The 24851-nt window shown below is 36.0% G+C and overlaps 1 protein-coding gene across 2 annotated transcripts in view; it reads left to right on the forward strand.

Moving 5' to 3' along the window:
- The window catches only part of fstl5 (follistatin-like 5), a 103663-nt gene that overhangs the window by 70340 nt on the left and 8472 nt on the right, over positions 1-24851 (forward strand). For both annotated transcript variants that reach the window (XM_056770381.1, XM_056770382.1), the window contains exons 8-15: positions 1457-1577; positions 5212-5373; positions 6346-6480; positions 14071-14097; positions 14385-14503; positions 17690-17839; positions 19531-19638; positions 21345-21469. In XM_056770381.1, the coding sequence (XP_056626359.1) occupies positions 1457-1577; positions 5212-5373; positions 6346-6480; positions 14071-14097; positions 14385-14503; positions 17690-17839; positions 19531-19638; positions 21345-21469 (947 nt within the window). The remainder of the gene's footprint in view (positions 1-1456; positions 1578-5211; positions 5374-6345; positions 6481-14070; positions 14098-14384; positions 14504-17689; positions 17840-19530; positions 19639-21344; positions 21470-24851) is intronic.

The raw sequence follows: 24851 nt of genomic DNA on the forward strand, positions 1-24851 counted from the left end.
TTGCAAAAGCACCGGCGTGTGAATTCATTACCTTCGATGGGTTTTGTTTGGATATTGATGACATTTTTTTCTTCAGGCTTTGTTTCCTCTGATGGTGTTCGCTGCTCGACACACTGATCCTTTTTTCTTCCTTTCTTGTCATTAGACTTTCAAATGACTTTGTGCGATCTGATTCTGTTTCATATTCAGAGGCCCCTGTGTTTTGTCTTGCAGTTTTTATGAAATGCTCTTTCTGTGTACTGCTGTTTTCACTCATTAAGGGCTCATGGTGACAAAAGGGTCTTGTTTATTTGCTTGCTAAAGGTTGTGACCTGTAATGAGAAGAGTTTGAATCCTTCAGCGGTGCATGGAAGCACGTAGGCAAACCGCTGGGCTTCATTAATTTGTGCTTTTATAATATATGTGCTGCGTGTTGTTTAAGAGCGCTGTGTAAAATATAAACTGTGCGGTGCAGACATATCATTTAGATCAGCAGTTTTGTCTGTTTCCAATAAAATATTGTAGTTCCCATCTATTCTGTCTCGCTATTGGCTGCTGTTATTTCATTATTCAGTCAAAGTCATCCATTTCAAAGACAGTTTTATTAAATAAAAGTTTATTTTGTAATAAAAAAGATTATATTTGTAAATGTTGACTTTTGTCGACAAATCCAAACTAAGGCCTTCAGATCAAAACCATTTTAAGATTAGAAACATTTCTCTCAAGTGTTACATGCTCAACAATAACTTAACGGTCTTGTCAGTGAAATCTGGCGGCAAGGTTGCGTAATTCAGCCAAGCACTCACTTCACCCGTCCCGGTCGAAACATATATTACATGCAAGGGGACCCACGGTGTATGTAGAAATAGCTCATTCTAAGGTAATAAAAACATAACGCCTCTGAAGTCAATAGATCCTCCACAAAGTTACACACTGGACCTTTTAACCTTTTTTTCTTAAAGCATGAAAAAAAATTACAATCTGGTTAGGTATATTATTTGAAAATGTGTTATTATGTGTTAAAATTTATGTGTTAAAATTAATAATTTGATAACTCACTTACTTGATTATTGAAAATTATGCTCACTTGGGTTATTAAACATTGGCATGTGACCTATCGGTATTTCAATTGATTTTCATTTTTGCTCTGAATCTCTCAGACTTTGTTGTTAAAGAATAAATGTGTGTAGCACTTTAATGACACCCTCCAGCAAAACTGATGCAAACGTCCACTGCAATCTGCTCCTATTGAATACACTGTTTTATAACTACCTGCTCTCTCTCTCTCTCTCTCTCTCTCAATCACACACACACTATGAAACAGAATTGTGCGTGCACTGTTGTTAAAATGCATTTGAACTCATTTTGATTATAGTGCACTTTGACATCTTCCAGCTCTTTGGTGTTGTGTGTAGTTGTTTGTCATAATCATTCACTGTAAGGACATGCTAATGGGGCTTTTGTGTATTGTTTACAGGATTTTGGAGATGATGGGTCACTGTACATCACCAAGATTACCACCACACACATGGGCAACTACACCTGCCACGCAGACGGATATGAGCAGCTTTTCCAAACGCACACCCTGCAGGTTAATGGTGTGTAATGTACAAACGCATTCACTGGCAAGCAATCACAAATCTTTCTTCCTTATTGTTCTAGAGTCTTTTTTTATGCATTTCAGTCCTTCAGTTTCATGGATGACGTTAGTCTTGCAAGTAAAGTTTGTTTTCACATCACTGAGGCCAGCTTATAACCCACACCTGACAGCACAGTAAAAGCTTGTATGAGGGATCGCCCAAACCAATGTAGACTTGTGTAGAAATGGAACCAGTGAGGTTGAGAAGAAGTGAAAAAACAATTTTGTAGACACAAGGAGCACTCGTGCAAAATATAAAATACCTTATTTTTCATGTTCATTTCAGTTTTCGGTGTTTTGTAACCTTCAGATTTTGTGGTTGAAGTTTTTGAGATCATTTAGCTTCTGCTATCCTCCGTAAGAATTTGATAAACACATGCATATAACCACAGTTACAAAAGCAGTCAATTACCGTCGAGCGTTCACAGACCGCCTTTGACTGTTCTGAAGGTCTGACTTGCATACAGCAGGCCCGGCGGGATACCTTTTTTCTCAGCCATTTTACACTGACACACAAAACACATACTAATCAAAGGCCCCTAAATGATACCATCACATTTTAATTGGAAGAAAAACAATTGAACTTGCTTCCAAAGTGGTTGCCTAGCAATTGATTCTGACAGAGCTGGGAGGAAATGGGAAATTAATTAGGGGTGACACATGTTCTCCTTTTGTGTTGAGAGCCACAAAAGCACTAGTGGTCCCGCTTTACCTAATTACGCTTTCTTATGACCGAGAGCCACAGAATATTGTTCACACTTAATTTCCATGCTTTATGCCTTTTATTGCATCTGTGTTGTTTTGAGCTCAGCTTGTGGCTGCTTTTGATTCATTCGCTGCACAGTGAAAGCCAAATGACTCCCAACCTTTTGGCTTTGAATTTTAGTCCTCTGAAACTTTCTCATTTAGAATAATGACAATATAATGATGTTGATTCATTTTCCAGGTGGACTTTTGCCTTGACTAAACCTCTCTATCGTGTATTGTACATCTCTGGGTATATGGATGTTTATGAGGGCTAGAAGTTGGTTTTATTACTGTAATTTAATCAATTATATTATATGCTAAATAATTAATAAATACATCAACATTATTCGTGTATGTTAATATTTACTGAAACTTCCCAAATACTATAATTAAAAAAAAACAATACATTACAATCCCACAAAAGCACTTCTAGCTTTAAATGTTTAAATATGATTGTATTAACAGACGTGTCAGGTTGAACGATTTATTGCATTATTTTGTACACAAGTCGTGGCTGTAGTTAGATATATTTAGATATGTAAGACATCTGCCCTGCAGAAGCTCTCAGATGTTTCCGAACAGTGTTTGCTTGGAATATAAGAGGGGTCAGATGGGCTCACAGAAACCTGCCGATGCTCAGAGGTGGTGAAATGGAGAGGAAACTTTGATCGAGAATACTGAAAGCTCATCAGCACCAATGCACACACAAAAGCAGCGCAATAACACACACTTCCCCCGTGTCGAGGGTAAATGTGCACGTCGACACACCGAGAGAGACAGGGAGAAACCTAAACTAATAAATCTAACTCTCAATTTCACGGAGGAACAAATACACACAGAGAATTTATCCGGTCCAGTGAATGCGGACGTACACGATCCCGAGTCAAAACACTGGCTTATTCTCACAGAAAATCAACAAAGAGAAAACAGAGAGAAGGAGGCCAGAGGAATAAGAGGAGGGAGATTGGAGGAGACCAGGGGCCATGAGAATTTTGTGATAGAGCTGTCAGCTCTGATGCGTTTCACACTGGGGACAATCTCAACTCGATCCCCAGGTAATAAAATACACACAAGGACAGACCCCGGCGTATATAAACACGCACGCGCACAGAGAGAAAAGTCGTTTCGTAGGGCTTTCATATCATTTCTATCTTTATCTTAGTAAGGAAGGAGAGAGATTGCCAACTAGTTGTTTTCTAGTTTAGCTCATGAGACCAAAGTCACGTCGATTTGATTTAACAATAATGTGTTCATGTGAAGGTAATAGATAAAGAAGATAAATAAAATGTCATTAATTTGAAGATCTTGTCATACAGAAATACTGTAAATATGACTGTAATGTTTGTAACGTTTTATGGATTTTGGTGCTTTGCACATATCGTGCTGTCCTTCTGAAACTTGTATCTCCATATTTTGTGATTAAAATTTCATTAATATTCTTTTATTTTAAAAATGTAATGGTTATAATTGCTCACCCTTTATTTTTTTCGCTGGGTTTTGCAAATATCCAACCAATAGAAAGTATAAAAAAAGTGCTTGTCCACCTCGGAAATAAAGTATTTAATCATTGAAAAAGTGCAGTTTCTTTTCTATTTCCTGATTAACAGCGAATTTGAATATCCAAAGTATAGGAAGGACAGCAAAGATATGCTCTCATGCTAATTTCTTACTTGGCCCTTCTCTCACACAGTTTTACTGTTTATTTGAATCTGGTCGTTCAGCTAATCTTGAAGCACCAATAGGACTAAACTGTGTACGTTTTTTTACACTGAATGATTCTGGATTCCAATAGTAAACATGTCGAGTCCCTGAAGGCTTAAAGCTCAAATTCCACTTCCTGTTATTTGAAGCAAAACATTTCATTATATCAGACCCCTTGTGTGCTATCATATGGTTCCTATTGCTGCCACTTTCCAAATATAACCTCACCTTCTTAGGAGAGGCTTTTTAAAGTGAAGCGGTTTAATAATGGAAGAAAGGTAATTTATTGATTGTTCCTAGCTTTCGTTTCTCTCTTCCTAAGTAATATTTCATGAATCTCAAATATAAGATGGATGACTTGGCAGCGGTCCGTTTCACTTCTTCTGATCCGTGCGGATCCATTTTTATCGTCTCAATTTTGATTTGGTGGCATAAAAACTGTTTCAAACAACAACAAAATCTGATGTTACTGCGCATGTGCACTTGGCTGCTTAGGGTACACATCAACAAAGAATAGAGTCCCTGTAGATTATTTCTTATAAAAAGCAAAAGATTTAGTAAATTACAGTAGCTAGCAAGTTAAAACATGTCTAGGCAGTATTATTTTGGGTTTGGGTATTATTATTACTTCAAATCTCATGTTAATCTTGGGTACTCACAGAAAAGTAAGTCATAGAACAGTCTTTCGTTTGTCACATTTATAAAAGACAGATACAGCTGTACGATTATTTCTCTATATAACTCATTTTTTGTATAAGTTGACCATGTCATGCCTGAGAGGACAGCACATTTAACATTGCAAAGTAGTCAGAATGCATGGAACACCGTTGTGCATCCCCTTTAAATGCGATAAAGTTAAATGACCCATTCTACAAATTGTTTATTTAATGAAATTACCTTACAATAAAATGTATCAAATGGTTTATTTTAAACAATTATTATACGATAAAATATTAATAGAAATGAATTTAAATGAAATTAAATATTAATAGTTAGATTATTAGCTACTAGCCAAGCCGATAAACAAACACAGAACGGAAGTTAACTTCGGGCCAGTTTATAAATGAGCTCATATTTGTCTGATTGTTTTGTCTTTGTTGGTTTATTTTCTTCACTCTTTAATTTAATTTGATGTATTTTCCTAGTGCCTCCGGTAATCCGGGTGTATCCAGAGAGCCAGGCACGTGAGCCGGGGGTCACAGCCAGTCTGAGATGTTATGCTGAGGGCATCCCGGACCCACAGCTCTCATGGCTGAAAAACGGAATGGACATCACCACAAAACTCTCCAAACAACTCACACTTCAGGGTAAAAAATCACAAAAAATCATTTAGTACCATAACGACACGCGTCAAACTTCCTGCATGTTAGTGATAGTTCACCCAAAAATGATTACCATGTGTCATTTCAAACATGTACGACTTTCTTTCTTACGCAAAACACAAAAGAAGATTTTTTGAAAAATGTTGATAACCGAACAGCGATGGCACCCATTAACTTGCATTGGTTTTGTGTCAACACTCGAGAAGTGAATGAGAACAGCCGTTGTTTGGTTACCAACATTCCAACATTTTGTGTTATGTGGAAGAGAGAAAGTCATTCAGGTTTGACAAGAGGGTGAATAAATGAGAATTGTGCAAGTAGCTCCAAGGTTACGGTTTCAATTTCCTGTGAATTCAAATGCTTACAGAATGCAAAGCTTGCTGTGGATAAAGGAGTGTGCCATATGCATATGTAAATGTAAAATGTAGTTTTCTGACAAAACCAATAGCAGCATCAAACAGAATTGCAAAGTAATGATGGATTTAAGAATACGAGTGTTTCATCTTATGCATTTGGCATTCACAAGTAGTTATCAGCTTTCGTTTTTATCCAAACTGATTTCAAACCTAAAAGTGGTGTATCTACACTCTCCACAAACAGTCGTTGATTCTTGTCATCCTGAAGGAGCTTTATATATCCTTAAAGCCTGCCGGTTGCGGGGTGGTGGTGATTGACATGTTTGTCATGATCTAGGTCTTTTCTCGCTTCCACGATGCACCCTGTGGGGCTATCATCATCTAACGCTTCTTAGGAAGTCAGCTGTTCATACTAAACCAAACATGACAACTTGAGAACGCTATAAATTTTTCAGCTGTTATCAAAAACATTTTGGCTATCCCATTAGAAGGACTCGTATAAATGGAGCCATCATGCTGTTTCTGTCAAGACTGATTTGGAAGATGATCAGATCGAAAAGTTCACTCGAGTCATTCGTATTTTTTATTTTTTCGTCTGCAGCTAATGGAACCGAGGTGCACATCAGCAACGTTCACTTCGAGGACACGGGCGCGTACACCTGCATCGCCCGGAATGAGGCGGGCGTGGACGAAGACATCTCATCTCTGTTTGTGGAGGATTCAGCTCGAAAGACTCGTATGTATAAATCATGATGTGCACTTCATTTGTTCTTATAATAGGACTTCACTTCCTGTGTATTTGCATTATTCATCGGAGTGAATGTTAATAGTTTATAAACCTCAGGTGTAATAATAGGCAGAGTAGGATGTGAAATAATGGAAGAGGAGTCACACTGACCTCAGTAAATGTATTCTGCCCTGTAAAAAAGAGCAGGATGAGGATTATCTAAAAAATGATGGGGGTATTAAAGTGATAGTTCACCCAAAAATGTAAATTTTCTCATCATTTGACCCTGTATGACTTTTTATTCTTCACAACACAAAAGAAGATATTTTGAAGAATGTTGGTAACCAATTAACACTGGCCCCCATTGACAACACAAGACTACTGAGGCATTTCTCAAAATATCTTCTTTTGTTTTCCGCAGAGAAAAAATGACCGAAGTTGTATTTTTGTGTGAACTATCACTTTAATACATTCAGATAATTTGACAGCCGTTCATTTTGTACGTTTATGTACAGTATGTGTGTACTATTCATTATATTAAAGTGATATGTGGTGGGAAAGATAAAAAGGTCTTGATGTTCACCCTTTGCACAGTCAGTCATTATTGCTAATGGCCGTGCGGAGATGTTGGGAAATGTAGTCCGCTGACTGAGTTCACAGGTCTGGGTATTGTAGTTTAGCAAATATGACCGGTGATGCACTGTACCGCCAGAAGCCGGGTCTGCTCACAGGTCAGGCAGCTTGAGTCGTGGCTGCTGTGTTCTACATGCATGCATAATGGATGAGAGCATTTTCTCAGCATTCGCTACAAATCTGCCCACTGATCCGGAGTCAGTACATCCAGCCCCATTGATCTCTGCTCTGACAGATGAACTCCCCTACAGCTGTTCTACAGTGTCTGGATCAACCTCGCTGTAGACCATCTCGCATGCTTGGGACTCCTCAAGTAGACTATTATGATCTCGGCATGTGTAATGAAAATATTTGCACAGGTCAGCTTCATATTCACTCAAGTTGGGCCAGTGAGGGTTTTTACAGTCTTACTCATATTAATGCTCTGCTCATTTGGGGGATTACCTGAAAGGCATTGATTTGTTTAATCAAGTGTGTTTGTTACAGATTCACTGCCTTTATAAAGAATAGCACAAGCATAGTTGTATATTGAGTTTTGATGCTAAGATATTTGTGTAATTTGTAAAGTACATATCATAATGATCATCATTTTTTTTATTATTTATAGGCTGTGACTGTTACTCATAAAATATTCAATATTAAAGCCCGAAATTACTTTATTGTCTATATAAAGTCACATGTTACACAGGACGCTTCAGCATGCGCCGTTCATCTGCTGCTTCTTCATGCAGTGTGAAACAGCTTTTAATTATTGCTGTTTAATACATTAGTGTACTTCTTATTCACCTCATGCGTAGAAGCTGTCGACAGACCCAGTTGTTGGATTTGATGCTCTGCGCTATTGCTTTCATTGTGAATACGAGGAACAATTCTATACTGTCAGCTGGGATTACTCCTGACATTAGTTCTTTAATGTCAGGTCTAAACTCTTAAGCCTCAGATGATACACGGTTCCCTGCCTCCACTGAGAACAGCAGCCACGCACACGTATTTTCAACGTGCAACCAAGCAGTGCATTAAAACTCCTGTTATTAATATCAATAGGCATTTAGTGTGCTGTTTTAACTTATCTTGATCATTTGTTCTTGTTGATTGAATAATTTGCTTGAATGCCGAAATCTGTGAGCATTGACACGTGTAACAGTGAAAGCTGGGATTTGTGTGTTAGGCTGCATGTGTGCAGCCAAGATTGCATCTTATGAAAGGTTGTAAGGTTCATCTTAAGGGCAACATAAGGTGGAGTTAGGGGTCAATGATGAGCAGTTGGGGTCAGTGTCATTCTACAGGTCATAGAGCAAAACACAGCAGACTCAGAGGAGACATAATAGTCTCTGTCCCTTTCTTCGGTATTCCCATATTCTCAAAGATTAAACACTGTGCAACAGACGGATATGGTTCTTTGGCACATAAGATTTTCCACTACATGTTTTTTCACTTTTATATGACCCAAGATTCAAGATTACACTTTTATATACGTACGTGGTGAGATGTCATTCCTTTAATCTTTCATTTGATTTTAATTCACTTTTAATTTGCATTAAAATTTTAGGTATAACTAATATTCTCACTATTAACTATTTGTTATTAGCATGCATATTATTGGCATATTGCCTGTTTATTAGTACTTACAAAGCACATATTCTGCATACTCAACATCCCTAGTCCTATCCAATACCTAAACCTTATAACTACGTTACTAACTATTAATAAGGATAAAATTAAGAGTTAATTTGGGATAAAGTTAATGGTTTGTTAATAGCGAGAAATGCCCCTAATACTGAAGTGTGATTTATTTTAAAATGTATTTATTTTAACTTAATTTGACTATTTACATATAAATGTATATTTTCCTAATTCTCAGGTTAATTTCATATATATATGTTTGCCTTAAAAAGTTTGCACAGTCAATAAAGATTACCAGAATAACATTTCATGTTGCACATATTGTAACTGTATAAATAACTAAAAAAAGATCTTAAATCTTGTCCTCCGAAATCTAAATGAGAAAGATTAGCATCCAATTAGTCAAAAAACGACAATGCGTCATTTTAATGTATGTTTATTGCTGTGAATGGTATATTATATGAGATACTGTAATCAAGTTTCTCATTGCTAACATGATAATTACTGAAATATATTTACGTATTTAAATATAAAATGATTTTATTTACACTTCATTTTATTATTTACACAAAAATAATAAAGCTTGGCTTCCCAAACATTACTTTTAGATTTTTACAGATTTTTTTCACATTATGTATAATTAAATGATTACTATTTGTACACGATTGTTCAAGGGATAGTTCACCCAAAAATGACAATGTGGTCTTAATTTAAATGTCTGTGGAACACTAAAGAAGATCTTTTAAGAAATGTCTGGTTTTGTGTCCACACAATAGATGTGGGGGGCGATGTTGTTTGGTTACCAATGTTCTTCCAAATATATTTTATTGTGCTAGAAGAAAGAAAGTCATGCAGGTTTGGAATGAGATGATGGTGAAAGTATTTTCTTCTAAATCATGAAAACAATATAATTCAGTTAAAGAGGTAGCAAATGCTGCCTCACAAGTTGTACTATCATCAAATATTTGAGTACACGTGTCCCAGAAGATATTTTTGCCTCAGAAATGTCAGCAGATGGGTGCTGTGGGAGGCGGATTAAACAGATGAGCAATTTAAAGCTGGGGTGAAGCGAATCACTCAGGTGTGATTCTGCACATCATCTGAAAAGAAAAGAAACAGTATGCTGTTGCGGTCTTGTCAGGGGAAAATACCAGCCAAGTATTTAAGGCTTTTGAATAAACACCACCTGGAAACATACAAACAATAATAATGCTGATATCCCTATGGTTTCTCCTGCAGCTGTGTGGTTGTTGGATTATAGGATTCGTGTTAGCACAGCGTGATGTTATCAGGAGGGATAGTGGAAGAAAACAAAGGAACAGATGCAGAGCGGAAAAGCTCTGAAAATTAACAGTATCTCCGAGTACCCACAATTCCACACTCACGAAACTTTGATATAGCAGGTGCTTCGCCAAAAGCCAGCGGAGGCCGTCTGGGGGTGGTTATTTTGTCCGTCGATCTGTTGATGATTGGATGAAGCAGGCTAGCGTTTACTGTAGGGAACCTGTCAGAATTATCATTTCACACCCTGTAATTTTGTGTTCTTCTCTGTCACGCACTGGGCCCAACAAAACAATGTAGGCTTCTCTCTGGTGTGGCATTCTGGGATATGCGATCGTGCTCTCCTCTGTCATTCAGTGCTCAGCATGCAGGGTTTTATGCTAAATGACTACAGCTCTGATCCCGTACTCAGAATAAAATTGAACTCATTTGTATTGTGGGTGGTCTTTTGAATGAACGAGTGGATGCACCCCAAATATCTTATAAATAGTCCACATATGCTTTCATTTACATGTTTATCAAGCTTTCAAATAGCATCATATAAGGAACACATTGGTATTTTGATTATTCTTTTTAGTACCAATGCTTTGTAAACAATGATTTGCTTGAGTTGAGTCTTTTCAGCCATGTCAAGTTTATTTAAATAGCGCTTTTTACAATGTTGCATTGGGGGTTTACAGGAAAAAGAAAACACAAAAAAGTCAAAGAGTACAAAAAGAGAGGACCATCCTAATAAAAGTATGTTAATAGAATTTGCAGAAGTTAATATAATACCAGCAATCGTCCAGTAAGCCAACACGGCAACGGTGGCAAGTAACCAAAACTCAGATGATGAATAAATGGAGAAAAAGTTCAAACGTCAGTGACTTTTGAGGAAACAGCGATTTATAGAGTCAATGATCAGAATTAAATCGATTTAAAGTGTCAAATTATCAGCAAATGATGATTCACAGTACATTTTGATCCATTCAGTTCAGTTCACTTCATGTTTATTTATATAGTGCTCTTCACATTGCATATAAATGTACAGCAGCTTTACAGAAACTGCATGTTTATATTTAGTATAACCATAAAGAGATATAAGAAAGTTAAAAGTATTATCAGAATTAATGTGCATTTCAAAGCTTTGATCATGTGATCACAGAGAATTCTACTGAATATTCTTTTTTTCAAATTTTTATTTCTCAAACAAAGCTACATTATTGTATACATAAACTACAGTATACGTGTAAATGTTATTAAATCAATGTATAGATATTTGCTTAATTTTTTCTCATTTACATAGTTGTAAAAAAGTAGTAGTTTGAAAAGTAGTGGTCAAAGATTATGCTTTGTGTTTTTCTTTAATTGAGTTTTTTTACATTACTAAATAAGGACCAACTTGAACTAAGACGTGTCTGAAGTACGACTATCGTGTACACTCTGTATCACTGCTCTAAGGAAGAAATGAATGGCAATTTCCGCTCTTCCCACAATAAGATGTTTTGCTCTGGGAGAGTTTTTTAGCATCCGCCAGCCTCTGAAGTATTGCCCTACACCTGAGGACATTAACCTCAATATCCAAAAGACTTTAGAAGTGTGTATTAAAGTTAGAAAAGCCAACACCATGAAAAACAAAGCAGAGGACTTACCTGGAAGGTAGCATGACATTAATAACAGTTTTAATTGTTTCATATACATGTTGCATACATTATGTGCAAAATAAACTGGGTTACATGTTCATCAACATTATAGCGTAATTAATCAGTCTTTCATAATTATCTGCTCTCTTAATTATGTAGAAGCACCGTTGGGTTTTGCATAACATCGCATTTACATGACGGACCCAGAACTGCATTTTCAGCTCATGAATACTTTGATAGGTCAATGAATGATTCAGAGAGTTAAAGCAGACACGCAGACCCCAGTCGTTTGTCGTGATTAGTTTTGCGTTTGTGATGGAGACCTAATTAGAGCCCAACACCGGCCTTTACCTGGAACACCATTTCTGTCATCCTGCAGCATTGCTGTTTACAACACTGAAGCTTGAAATGTGACACGGCCAAGAATGCAGACCTGTTCATCCATCTCGAAAATAAAAGAAAGCCACATAGAGCTTCAGAAAACAAATTCAAAATCATTTTCAGTTTTTCTGAATTTATTATTTATACAGTATGTATGTGTTTAGATAAAATGATCATTTTTGTTTCATTCTGTGAACCACTAACAGTATTTCTCCAAAATTAAATTCCCTTTGCATTGATTTTTGGAATATGAAAACTGGAGAAACAGGTCAAAATAACAGAATAGATGCTCAGAACTCTGCAAATAAAACAAGTTATAAAAATAATTGTATTATTGGTACATGTCTTTAGGAAAAGTAATAAATGTTTTGATAAATGTGATCAGTTTTAATGTTGGATAACTCTTTGTCCCTTCTGAGGTTCAACACAGGACTAAAATAGCCATAATACATCTAGAAATGCTATTTGAATGAAACTTTTGAATGGTCTTTGAATTTTTCCGTGGCTGTAGATGGATGATTGAGACATCCTATAGGACAGAGTATCAATCTATTAGACAATAATGAGATTAGATTACTTTAACCATGTTCAGGTTTGTCTTGTATAACCAGACCCCATTAAGCATACAGTCCTATGTGACTCAGAAAAGATCTCAAGATTTGCTCAGACATTAATATAAGATGTAAAAACATAGACATCAAACATTTTTCAAGAGCAAATAATCTCTATTAATTTGTTAGCTTGCTTCTTTCAGTAGCAAGTATCATCATTTGACTGAAGTTGATACTTGAATAAAACATACCTCAGGACTCACTAAGGTCTCCTGATCTATGATCTATAACATTTCCACTGGGAAATGATATAATGTAAGAACGCTTTAGTTCAATAAAGCGTACCAGTTTCCCCCGGCTGGTGATGAATTGTGTACACTGTGTTTGAAAAAAAACAGCATCTGATCACATTTCTTGAAAACTGCGATCTATTTTCCTTGAGTCTTTTCACACCATGACCTCCTCAGTTGTTGAACCAATGGTTTTCTTTTAGATCGCATTGATGCATTAACTCAGCAAAAGAACTTGACTAATATAGACATACTGAAGATTAACTATGTGGCTCCATCGCTCATCTTGTGTCTCGGTGAAGAAATGAGAGTGGCAAAGAGAAGAAAATGAGAATTGTGAAGCACAGATGAATTGTTAGAGACGGAGAAAGATAAAGGCCGGGACAGAGTTAGAGGAAATCAGATAAAAGAACAGTTGGAGGTCACAACTTTACTACAAAGTGCACTCAGTAATAAAGCACTGACATAATGGTCTATTGCTTCTTGCTAATGGGTCGCATTTATCAATAGATCTCTGCTGTGATAAATATTGCACATGTATAATAAAGGCATATCGGTAGTTTGTGGGAAATTACCACGATTCTAATTTTTACCACAGTACAACATTAATGAGCTGAATCATTTCCTCCTAATGGAGGTGTTTTACAATCAATTCTGTACAGAAATGCTTTTAGAATGATTTGCTTAATTGTGGGTGATATTTTTTTGGGTTGTGCTTTGCTCGGCCACTTTCGCCATGACTCCATTATTATTGGGTCATCGATCTCAATCTCCAAAGTTTAAAGTGTTTCAAGAGGCAATACCAACCAGCGCCAGCGGTTAAGGTAAATAATCACGCTTAATGCGAAGATAAGTCCTGACTTTCACCTCCACGCACATTGTTTCCTGCGAGATCTCTGTGGTTTGTGTGTTTGAGGGTGTGAACACAACGTATAAATCCCTACAGGCCGACCTCAATGTATAATAATGGCACGGTATCGATTACACATGTGCGAGTCAAATCAATAAGCTCCTTAGGTTGCCGAGTATAATTACTTTGGCCAAATCAAACACAACTCTCAGTTGGTTTAACAACATTAGGAAAAATAACCAGGAATTGCAAATGTTGTGATGCGTATCTAGAAAGGTTTCAGCGGACCTTCATTTATGTGCTATATGTACTGTATATTTGGAAACAAACATTTTTTCTAATTTTTGCATTTTACTGTTTTCTTGCAGTGGCAAACATTCTCTGGAGAGAAGAAGGTAGGCATTTTTTATTACAATTTGAAAGTTAAGACTTTCACAAAACATATAGATATTGTAACATTATACTACATATTCACTATATATTTTAATAATTTAGATAATATTTGTTTATTTAGATAATATTTGATTAAATAGTTGAACTTATCTTACGTTGGCTATCCAGGGAATGCAAATGTTGATTAAATGTAAATATTATTAGCATCTGCAAGTGTAAAATGCTGACCAGTCAATGTGTTTTCAGTTAATCGTGCTAATATTATCGTATAATTTCATACCTCACACAGGTTTGGGAATCGGAAACATGTTCTATGTGTTTTATGAAGATGGTATTAAAGTCATCCAGCCGGTGGCCTGTGAGATTCAGAGACACATCAAACCCAGCGAGAAGCTTCTTGGCCTGCAGGTGAACCATCTTTTAAAAGAATATTTAACTTCCTGAATCTACAAAATAAAGTCTTTGATTTCCCTTCCACATGCTTTAACTCAAAGCAAAGAGTTAAAGTATTTATAGAGTATTTTAAGCATTCATAGTGGGTTCAAGTACAAGACAAGAACAGGAGAAATGCATTAAATGTGGGTCAGAAAGAACCAAGGGGACAGGGTTTGACTGGTCGACTGTTTAAAAATAGTTTTGTATTATAAAGAATCCTTTGTTAGCAACATTTAAAACTCAAATATTTTACTCTATTGTTTTTGTTGGCTGCTTGTGACATCACATCTACGTATAGATGTTTATGAAGGCTTTCCAGGGCAAACAAGGGGGCTTCAAGATGTCTTCAAAACGTTTGAAATGAGACCAAACAAGCATTAAAATAAGCTAAAACAAATAAAACCAGGATGTGTCATTAGTTTTTGGTTATTGTTATAACAAATACCAAGTACATCTTTCTAGTTATTCCAAAGTTTAGAATATTTCATTGGGTAGAAATTCTGAGTTAGGGGTGTTAAAGTGTTGGTCCAACCACATATGAAAATTCTGTCATCGTTTACTCTCGTCATTTCAAACCTGAATGACTTTCTTTCCTATGCAGAGTATATATATTTTGAAGAATGTTTGTAACTGAGCTATGGCTGTACCCTTTGACACAAAACTAATGCATGTCAATTGGTACCGCCGTTCGGTTACCAACAGTCTTCAAAATATTGTCTTTTGTGATGACAGAATTTTCAGGTGAACTATCACTTTAAGATATTATTGTGGACAATGGGGGGCCTTGAAGTCAATAGGATTGAGATCCACTGCTTTAGAGAAAAAAATAATATGGTATTCTTGGCTCAGGTGATTGCTCGCTCCAAGGGCGGATCTGCGCTAGATGAGAAACTAGCCGTTGAAATGACTGAGAATCACAGCGTTGCCTAGGGAAGGGGTATCATTTCTGGAGGCCATCATTTTTAAAGAGCTCACTTCCTGTCTCATTTCCTGCTGCAGCTTCTTGGTCACGAAAAAAAGAAGCTCCTTTTTTTGACATGACCAATATTTCAACTCCATCTAATTAGGATCACAGCAAGCCTCATGTGACCGCAGTGAAATGAGATCACCAACACAGACATCGGATGCGCTCCTCCCTCCGATACTTACATCGCTTACTACCCACCTTAAAGCTGCACATCATTTCTTGGCTCTTTCTGATAGACAGCTGTTAGATTTATACATGCCATTAAAGCGGCGCTCTCCTCTTCTCTGCGGTTTCATCAGGGCCGCTATGCTGATGAGACAAGTGTTTGTGTGGTGCTTTAGGCTGGTGAGAGCTGGAGTTTGCAGTCTTAAGAGAGGCAGGAGGCCTCTATTAGAACATCAATCAAATGCCAGCAGGCCCCCATGCAAACCCTGTCTGGGGAAGAATGTTTAGAGAACATCATGGTATGTTTCTCCCACGTTGGGCTTGTGGGAAATTACTGTCACAGCTAATTTCTTCCTTTTTAATTCTTTAATAATTATCAAGATGAGAGGATTCATTGCGGTTACATTTAATGTCGGAACAGTATAGTGTATGTACATCATTGTTTAGATTCACCATTTAACAAACTATCAAACTAGAAGGAGCATTTTGTAAAACAGAAAGAACAATACAGGCCAAAAATGGTTCTTATGGCATCGTGTAGCATCTTTATTCTCAAAGGGACAGTGAATTCTGTCATCGTTTATTCACTTTGTTGCAAATCTGTATCATTTGTTTTGTTCTGATGAACACAGAGATAGATATTTGAAAGAACGCTTGTAAACAAACATTTCTTGGCCACCATTGACCATAGTTGGAAAAATGACAACGGTAGTCAAAAGTGCCCCAGAACTGTTTGCTTTCCTACATTTTTCAAAATATCTACTTTTACATTCATGCATTTGGCTGACGCTTTTATTCAAACATTAAACATACAAATATCTTTCTCTGTGTTCATCAGAACAGAGAAATTGATAAAGATTTGGAACAACTTGAGGGTGAGTAAATGAAGATAGAATTTTCATTTTTGGGTGAACTGTTTGTTTCTGTTGACTTCACCTTTGTTTCAGGTGTTTCTCCTTAAACCTAGAGAAGTACAACTCAAATGACACAAAAGAGAATATTGTTGACCTGTGGTAAGAGTACCGAGAATAAATTAAGATATTTGTGGTGTTTGTTTTCCTATAGGATAATAACTGCTGGTGGGTCTGTGGACGTGTTACAATAAGTTTTATAAGCACAAAGTCTCAAAAAGTTGTTGTCGTTAATCTGAAGAGTGCAGTAGATTCTTTATTTCATTATTTTGCACCTACACCAACTTCTTTTGTGAAATGTTTTGCCTGGAAAAAGCAGCATCGTTGCTGTTTCTTTACAAGAAATGCCACTTTGTGTGATATTGTGTTATCTAACCCAGTGCCCTTTTTACATTTATAAAGAATTATTGGAGGATTGTTTGGTTTCTCAGTCTTCTACTTCTGTTTATTCGTTGTTTTTCCATATTTGAGATAAAATAGAGTCATAAGCGCTTTAAAGCCAGTTATTTTTGCGCAAAATGAATGGATCTCTACTTGAGATTTGGACCAGACACATCCGGTCACATCAGTCTGTGTCTTGATTGTCATTGACAGCCCTTGAGTAGCCCAGTCAACAGTATCACCACAGGAGACGCCCATCAATCAAACAACCTTTTTAACCATGACAACGTCTGCCTCAGGCCTGTCAAACACAAACATCTCGTAGGGTCTGTCTTCGAGATGACATTTCGTCCAATAACATCCATTAGGTCACTTCCTACCATCCATAAGGTCACTTCCTACAGCGTTTTCTAATGTTTAGTGGATGTAGTTTTAAAGTTTAGTGGCTTTTGAAGAGCCAATTTACTTGCGTGGCTGCACAAAAACCTGAAGTCAAAGACGCAAATAGTGGCAAATTGGATTATATTGTTGAATGCACTTGAATTATTCCACAGATAAGAGACTTTCACCTTAAGGAGCCTGCAGGAGTTAGATGCTTCCACCTTGAAATTAAAATTTCCACAGCCACAAACATACAATGTTCGATAGTAACTTTCACTTTGTGAAGGTAGTCTAATGATCCATCTTCTTTCTATATGTGGTCAGTTTTGATGACCTGTTTTTTTTATTTTAAAGGAGGAGGTTTGTCCAAAAGCGGAGGGTGAGACAGATCAAAAGTGTCTGTGGACATCAGCAGTCAACGTGAAGGACAAGTTCATTTACGCCACTCAACCTCTGCTCAACAGACTGCTCATTGTAGACATCCAATCCCAGAAGGCTGTTCAGGTAAGAAAGAGTATCAATAACCAAAATCATAAACATGCCAAAAACCTCTCATAAGGTTTGATTTTATAATGCCGAGATGAAGCACAGTTTACAAATACTGTATCCGAAATCCATGCAAAGATATTTAATGTGTTACGTGTACTGAATAGTTCATATCCCTCAAATCACATTAGGTGCAATATTGTGTTTAAAGTGATAATTCATTCGAGAATTGTGTCATCATTTACTTATCCTCTTGTCATTTCAAACCGGTATGACTTTCTTTCTTTCTTTCACTAACACAAAAGAAGATAGTTTGAAGAACGTTGGTAACTGGACAACAGTGGCACCTTTTCACTTCTATTGTATGGACAATAAAACCAGTGCAAGTCAATGGGTGCCAGTTAACAAAATTTTCCAAAAATCTTATTTTGTGTTCTGCAGAAGAAAGAAAGTCAAACAGGTTTTAAAAGACAAGTGGGTGAGTAAATGATGAAAGACGTTTCATTTTTGGGGTGAACTATTAGTTTTTCATGAAAACTGGTCTGAGATTTTTTTAATAAATTTGTTTATCTGAGATGTCCAATGATTTATTCAAAATGACTAAATCTAATAAAGAGTGCTGAAATAAAGACTTGACATGCACATGTGCTCCAACAGGTACTTCACGGATACAGTTTGCTTTGCTTTTACCATAATGCCATGTGCTGTCCAAACAAAAATACTTACATTTTGGAGAATTTGACAATAAACGCCACATCAGGTGAACACAGAGCACCTGGAGAGAAAAGAGAAAGAGAGCGTAATCCTTTTTCCAGTTTGCAAATAAAAAACAAAAATTCATATTCGTGTGCATCCATGTAAGCACAATGAGGTGTGAGAATTGCACAGTAAGGCCATCAGTGCACAAAATGAATCATTAGTTTCCCAGTGGAATATCTTCAGTCAGGTGACATGGAATAAATATGGATGCACAGCTATTATTATAAACGGGCCGTGCTATTGTTGCTGTCAGCATTCCATTTAAATGCACACCCATAAGCAAACTCTTCAGGTGCAAAAAGCATACCGATGTTCAACCAGGCGTGAGATGCATTTTGTCAGTCATGGCCAAGCGCTTTGGTGGGCTTGTAAACTTTAATTGTGACTTCTGTAGAATGTCAGGAAGCGTGGGCATTTAGTACAGGAGAATCTGTGCTGTGAATTACAGTAATGAGTTTAGAGGAATTTCATTGAATCTCACAGGAACACTTTAGAAATAAGCAATGTGGAAAATGGATCAATTTCTCAAAGACGCTCCACTGACCACCAGCACTTTTGCGTCTGTCTTTGTTTTGTTGAGCAAAAGATGATTCTGAAATTCTACTTTGCTATATGATAGAAAAATGTATCGATAATTTCTAAAAAAAAAATGTAATTTCTACATCTAATTGCTACAAGGATGTGAGATATTTGAGAAAATGTGTTCTAGATAGATAGGATGCTGCGAGCATTGCAGTTAAAAAGGTTGCTTTGCTTTTCATCTTTCATGAATCAATTTCAAAAGCTAAGCAAACATTTACTTTCTAGTTATCATATAATTAAAACTAAGTCACTCAACTCTCACTTTTAATAAGTCAAACTTATTGACAGTCTACATACTTTCACTTTATCATTACTGTAATCCTTTCTGGTTGAGTTTTTCACCTTAATTCATTTGTTGTTGTCAATAGACTGTGAGCACAGACCGGGTTCCAGTCAAGCTGCACTATGACAAGTCACATGACCAGGTTTGGATTCTGAGCTGGGGAGACCTCGAGAAAAACTTTCCTACACTCCAGGTACACTGAACTCATCACAGTCACATTACTAAAGGATGCTGAAAAACAGGCTCTCCTGCCGTCACTCCTAATGTTAAACCTTCCTTTCCCAGTCCACCTTAGAGAGTTTCTATTACATCCCTGTTAATTGTTTCTAAACACTGCTCTTAAAGAGGACCATGGCATTCTGTCTACTGTCCCAACTGTCTTTCAAGTCGAGGAGAACAAAGATAATAAAAGACACGCTAAATATAATATTGTAATGCACAATAGCATTCAACAGGCCTTGTAAAGTAAAAAGTGTTTTTTCACAGACAAGGCTCAATGCTAGTCCTAGACTAAAATAAAGTTTGAGTTGTCTTAACTAAAAATTAAGAATCACTCAATGCTTGATATAAAATAAACATTTCAATTCAGAAACTGAAAATATGTTCTTCTGATATCTCAATAGAAATCCATATGAAAATTATACCATATTTTCAGTTTAACTATGCTATTTGTAATGTGGTATAAAGCATAGTATCCACACATTTATTAGGGCTGGGTGGTATGACCAAAAATGTATATAACGGTGTTTTCTAGATTTATATCGGTTTCCCGGTACATGCCGGTGTTTATTTTTCTTCACATTTTCCACTGATTGAGAGAGAAAATAATGCTGTTGATTGACTTAAAATGCCCTTTTATACTGTCATGGTAACAGTATCCCCTATCGTAAATGCAATGTTTAGAATTCTTTAACATGTGAATAGCAGGCAAACGTAACTTGTATACATAATATTTAAGCAAGTAAATAGAAACCAGGGCTCGAAATTAACTTTTTTCCTTAGAAGCACCCGCCCAGAAATTAATAGTATAAAACAAGATGGTAACAATTGCACCTTTAAAACATGCATGTGATGTCTGTTTTGTTTTACATAACGTTAGTCACAATGGATTCATGATTTCCTGAAATCATATTTTTTTATCATAAAACAAAGGCTTAAATTAGATATGTGAGAGGAAAGCGATCGGAACTGTGCAATCGATAAGCAGAATCGGAATTAGAATTGATAACATTCAAACGATGTCCAATCCTATATTTATATACAGAATATATATATATATATATAACAGTATTCAGACAAAATATATAAATAATGCTAAACAACACTGTTATTTTAAATACAGTACAATTTATTTACATACTGGCATTAATGTATTTAAACTTTCATTATATGCATCCCTATTAAATTATTAATGAAATTGATATGCAGGTAATAAGAGATGTTTAATACAAAATATTTAAGCCTGGGACAAATAAACTATTCTGAATAAACATGCACTGCCCAAATAGTGTTAAAATTATCCATGCTCTCCCTAGAAGAGATGTTCCTGCTGTGTGTGTTTTGATGATTTCAGTTGACATTTTTAGAACGTTTGCAAAGTTATGTAAAATTGAACCAGCACAGTGAGGAATCTCAGTGGGGTTACGTATCACATGATTGGCACTGTTATGGACTCCATAATGCAAAGCTTCGGCTAATCATAGTCAGAGTACATCGAGTTCCTTAAGAAAGGGGTAATTCTGGCCTTCTGAGCTGTCATTTAAGTTAATAGAGTACTGCTTATTACAGTGTTTACAATTTGGTTGCCTGAGCAAGTAAATCTCACGTTAGTGTTTATTTGGCTGTGTATGTTTGTGAGAGCTCCTGTAAAAATGCTTGTGTTATACTTCTATGTATCAGGTGATCAGTCAGGCCAGTGGAAGCACATCCCATCACACCATCCACACCCAACCAGTTGGCAATCGCTTCGACAGGGTGGAGGATTTCTTCATACCTCCCATAAGCCTCACCATCAATCACATAAGGTGAGAAAGAGAGAGAGACCTCCAACATCCTGTTAGTTATATGAGCTACATATGATCGCACCTTCTGTAATAATAACTCTACCCGAGAGAAACCAGCTCCACATCTCTATAGTGTGTAAATTACATTCAGAGACCGACATTTAGATCTTAATAAGCCATGTTATGCATTCATAGTCACTCACTTGGGGAAGTAGCTTTAGCAGCTGTGGAGAGGGACACGGTGAGTCTAAACCCTGAATAAACAGACCAGGAGACATTGGATGGATATGGAGATCTCATTTGAATTTATTAAAATCTGAGTTGAAGATTGCCGAGCATGCACTGCTGATCCTCTTACTGCCTCCCCCCGTGTGCAGATGAATGTTTACCTTTGCCATCATGTCATGCTAATATAAGAAATAATGACTTATTTCAAGCGCTAGAGAGATTTACTTGTTCTCAGCAAAGGAAGAGCAAGTCACACTTGTGAGAACAAGAGCACTGAGGCAAACATTGTAAAATGTTCAGATAGAAGTTATAAATGTTTCAGTCTTGGCTTTGCTTTACAACGTGCAAACATTGGGTAGAATACACTGTAGAAAAACCCCCAGTTTAAAGGAAAATTCGCACTAAAATGTCATGAATTACTCAAGTTATAAAAACCTCAAGTTGTTCAGAACCTGGATAAGTATTTGTTCTGTAATAGAAATAAAAAGAAATTTGGAAAAATGTAAGCAACTGAGATTTCTGGGGCAACATTGCCTAGAAAAATTAAAACTGTTTGTTTTCCTAAATACTTAAAAATGTCTCATTTTGTATTTAACAAAATAAATTCTACCATGGTAGACAAAGGTGCCTCTTTGTGCTAACCTACTTTTTTTTCAACCAAAGAAAGACATTTATACAGGTTTGGAACAACTTGAGATTGAGTTATTCATGACAAAATGTTCATTTTTGGATCAACTATCCATTAAAAGATAAAAATGAAAGCTTTTCAACCAACATTTTTTAGTTGAATCAAATTGGCTTCACAAGTCATTTGAAATTGTACAAAACTCTGTTAAAAATTGTTGTTGTATTTCACATAACTTATCACAATGAATTTAAACAAATTTCAGTGAGTTTTTTGCAGTGCATTATGGTATTGCTTTCACAGCGGATATCTGCATACCGCAATTCATTTGATGTTTTACAAGGAGCTCAGTTTGTATGAATTTGTACAATGTAATAGGTTTTTGCATTCTCATCTGTGATGGTTAGGGTTTTTTATGTTTCGGTACGATTTACAATATAGTTATTCATACAAAATATAGCTAGCTCATGAAATAGTTATTAATTCCTGTGTAATCAGGCTGGCATTAATAAAGTCAAATTAGTTCTAAATGAACAGTCTTAAAAGGCATTATATTCATGCTTTGATTGTTTTTAAAGCAGTCTTTGTGTCAAAAGTGTGCCCTGGATGCTTTAAAATAATGCCTACAAACTTCATTAGGTTTTACCACAGAGCTTTAGACCCTGAGAGGTGACACCAATAGAGATTCTTTTTCGAAACCAAAATCAATTTAAAGCATATTTGCAGCATCTCAATGAGAAAATCCAGACAGATTAGTATAACTGAGATTCATTTAACAATGAGTATATCTGCAACACTGAATTATTACAAGAATTTCTATTATTTGTAATCTCTTCTTTAATAGACGTTTGTGTTTTCATGGTCGATCACTTAAGTGCGTGTCTTTCTGTTGTCTCTATTCTGTTGTATAAATGTTGTGGAATGAATACACGGCAGTTCAATAGCAGAGCTCTTATCACAGCTAGTGACCAGCTTTTGTTAAAGGACATGAGAGATCAGAGTTTCACAATAGAGAGTTCATCCAGAGGATACGCCGTAATGCACAAAAACCTGTTTAATTTTCAATCCTTCCAGAGACTGAGATTATACAGCTTAAGTAGCATGTCTCGCACACACATACCCAACAATTTACACGCTTCCTTCTCATAGAAGAGTAGGCAAACCATGCAGTTCGCTATTATCTCAATATTTACTCCCAGGGATACAGTAAAAAACCTTTGTGTTTGTAACTTCCACACTGCAATTCGGTTTCCTGTCATCGGAGTTCAGTAAACGTCAGCCTCGTTTTTCCTGAATAAACTGCAGACACTCGCTTGAGAGTATGTGCACTGTTTTGGCTCTCCGCCTCAAGAGGCTGGTGACATTTAGCGGTGTTGTCCTGTCTCTGATGGGGTAATGTGTTGCAGTGTTCCAAGTCAACAGAGTGCACCATCAGCGCTCTACCCTGCAATAGAGGTTAACTCCTGTGTGAAGTATTATATCCCTCTGATGTGCGCTTTGAAAGAGTCTGGATTTATCGCATCAGTGTTCGGGTCAAGAAGTTGCGTTTCTTTGAAAAGCCTGTTATATAACATGTTTGAGGAATTACATCATTGGTCATAAAAAGGAAACAAGACAGAGAGAGGGGAAATATACGCTGTGTTAGATAACAGATTGTGAGCCAAACAGGGTGATCTCAGTATTTGTTGTATTTTCAAAACCCTGAAATATATTCAAGGGAAATAGTTTATTAATATGTTTTTATTATTTCTGCTCATTCTTTATAACATATTGTACATTATTATTATAATCATGGTCATTATTATTAATAATATTATTATTATTATGGAAATAGGTTTTATTATGAATAGTTGAAAGACTTTATATTATTATAATAATTATTGTTGTTGTTGTTGTCATTATTACTGTTATTACTGGCAGAACCTTAAAATATATTAAATGGAAATTGTTCTTTATTATTTTTTATAGCTAGGCTTTTTCTGTTCATTGTTATTTTTCATATATTGTAAATTATTATTATTATGAAATAGTTATTTAAGTGTTTATTAGGAATCATTTGAACACATTTTATATTGTTCTTGTTGTATTCGTTATTACTGTTGTTTTTATTGTTAATTACTGTTAATTCTATTCTTAATACATTAATATTGTTGTTAGTTAGTTATAACTTTAGTTTTTATTTGTGTTAATGTTAGTAAAGGTTAACATTTAAATTGGTAAAAAACACATTAAAATTAAAGACTCTGATTGTAAAGTGTTATTCTAGGAAAAATTGTGCTCTAAAATACACTTTATTTAATAGGAAACTTCCATCACCAATTTTCTATTCTACACATTAGGTTTGTGCTTAATATACAAAAAATTGTCTATAGTCTTTTTCATGGTGTCTCAAAGTAGCACAGTGAAGGACACTTAAGTTTATCTTAAAAAGTACTAAAGACACTTTTTTTGTCTATTAATTACAAAAGTGTGAAAAAAGAGTTTAAATAAATTGTATTCCAGTGCACTTTTTCACCTGGAAAGAAAAAAACTGCGTTTTTAAGAACCTCA

Source organism: Triplophysa dalaica, chromosome 16 (genome assembly GCF_015846415.1).
Source record: "Triplophysa dalaica isolate WHDGS20190420 chromosome 16, ASM1584641v1, whole genome shotgun sequence".
NCBI classification, from domain to species: domain Eukaryota; kingdom Metazoa; phylum Chordata; class Actinopteri; order Cypriniformes; family Nemacheilidae; genus Triplophysa; species Triplophysa dalaica.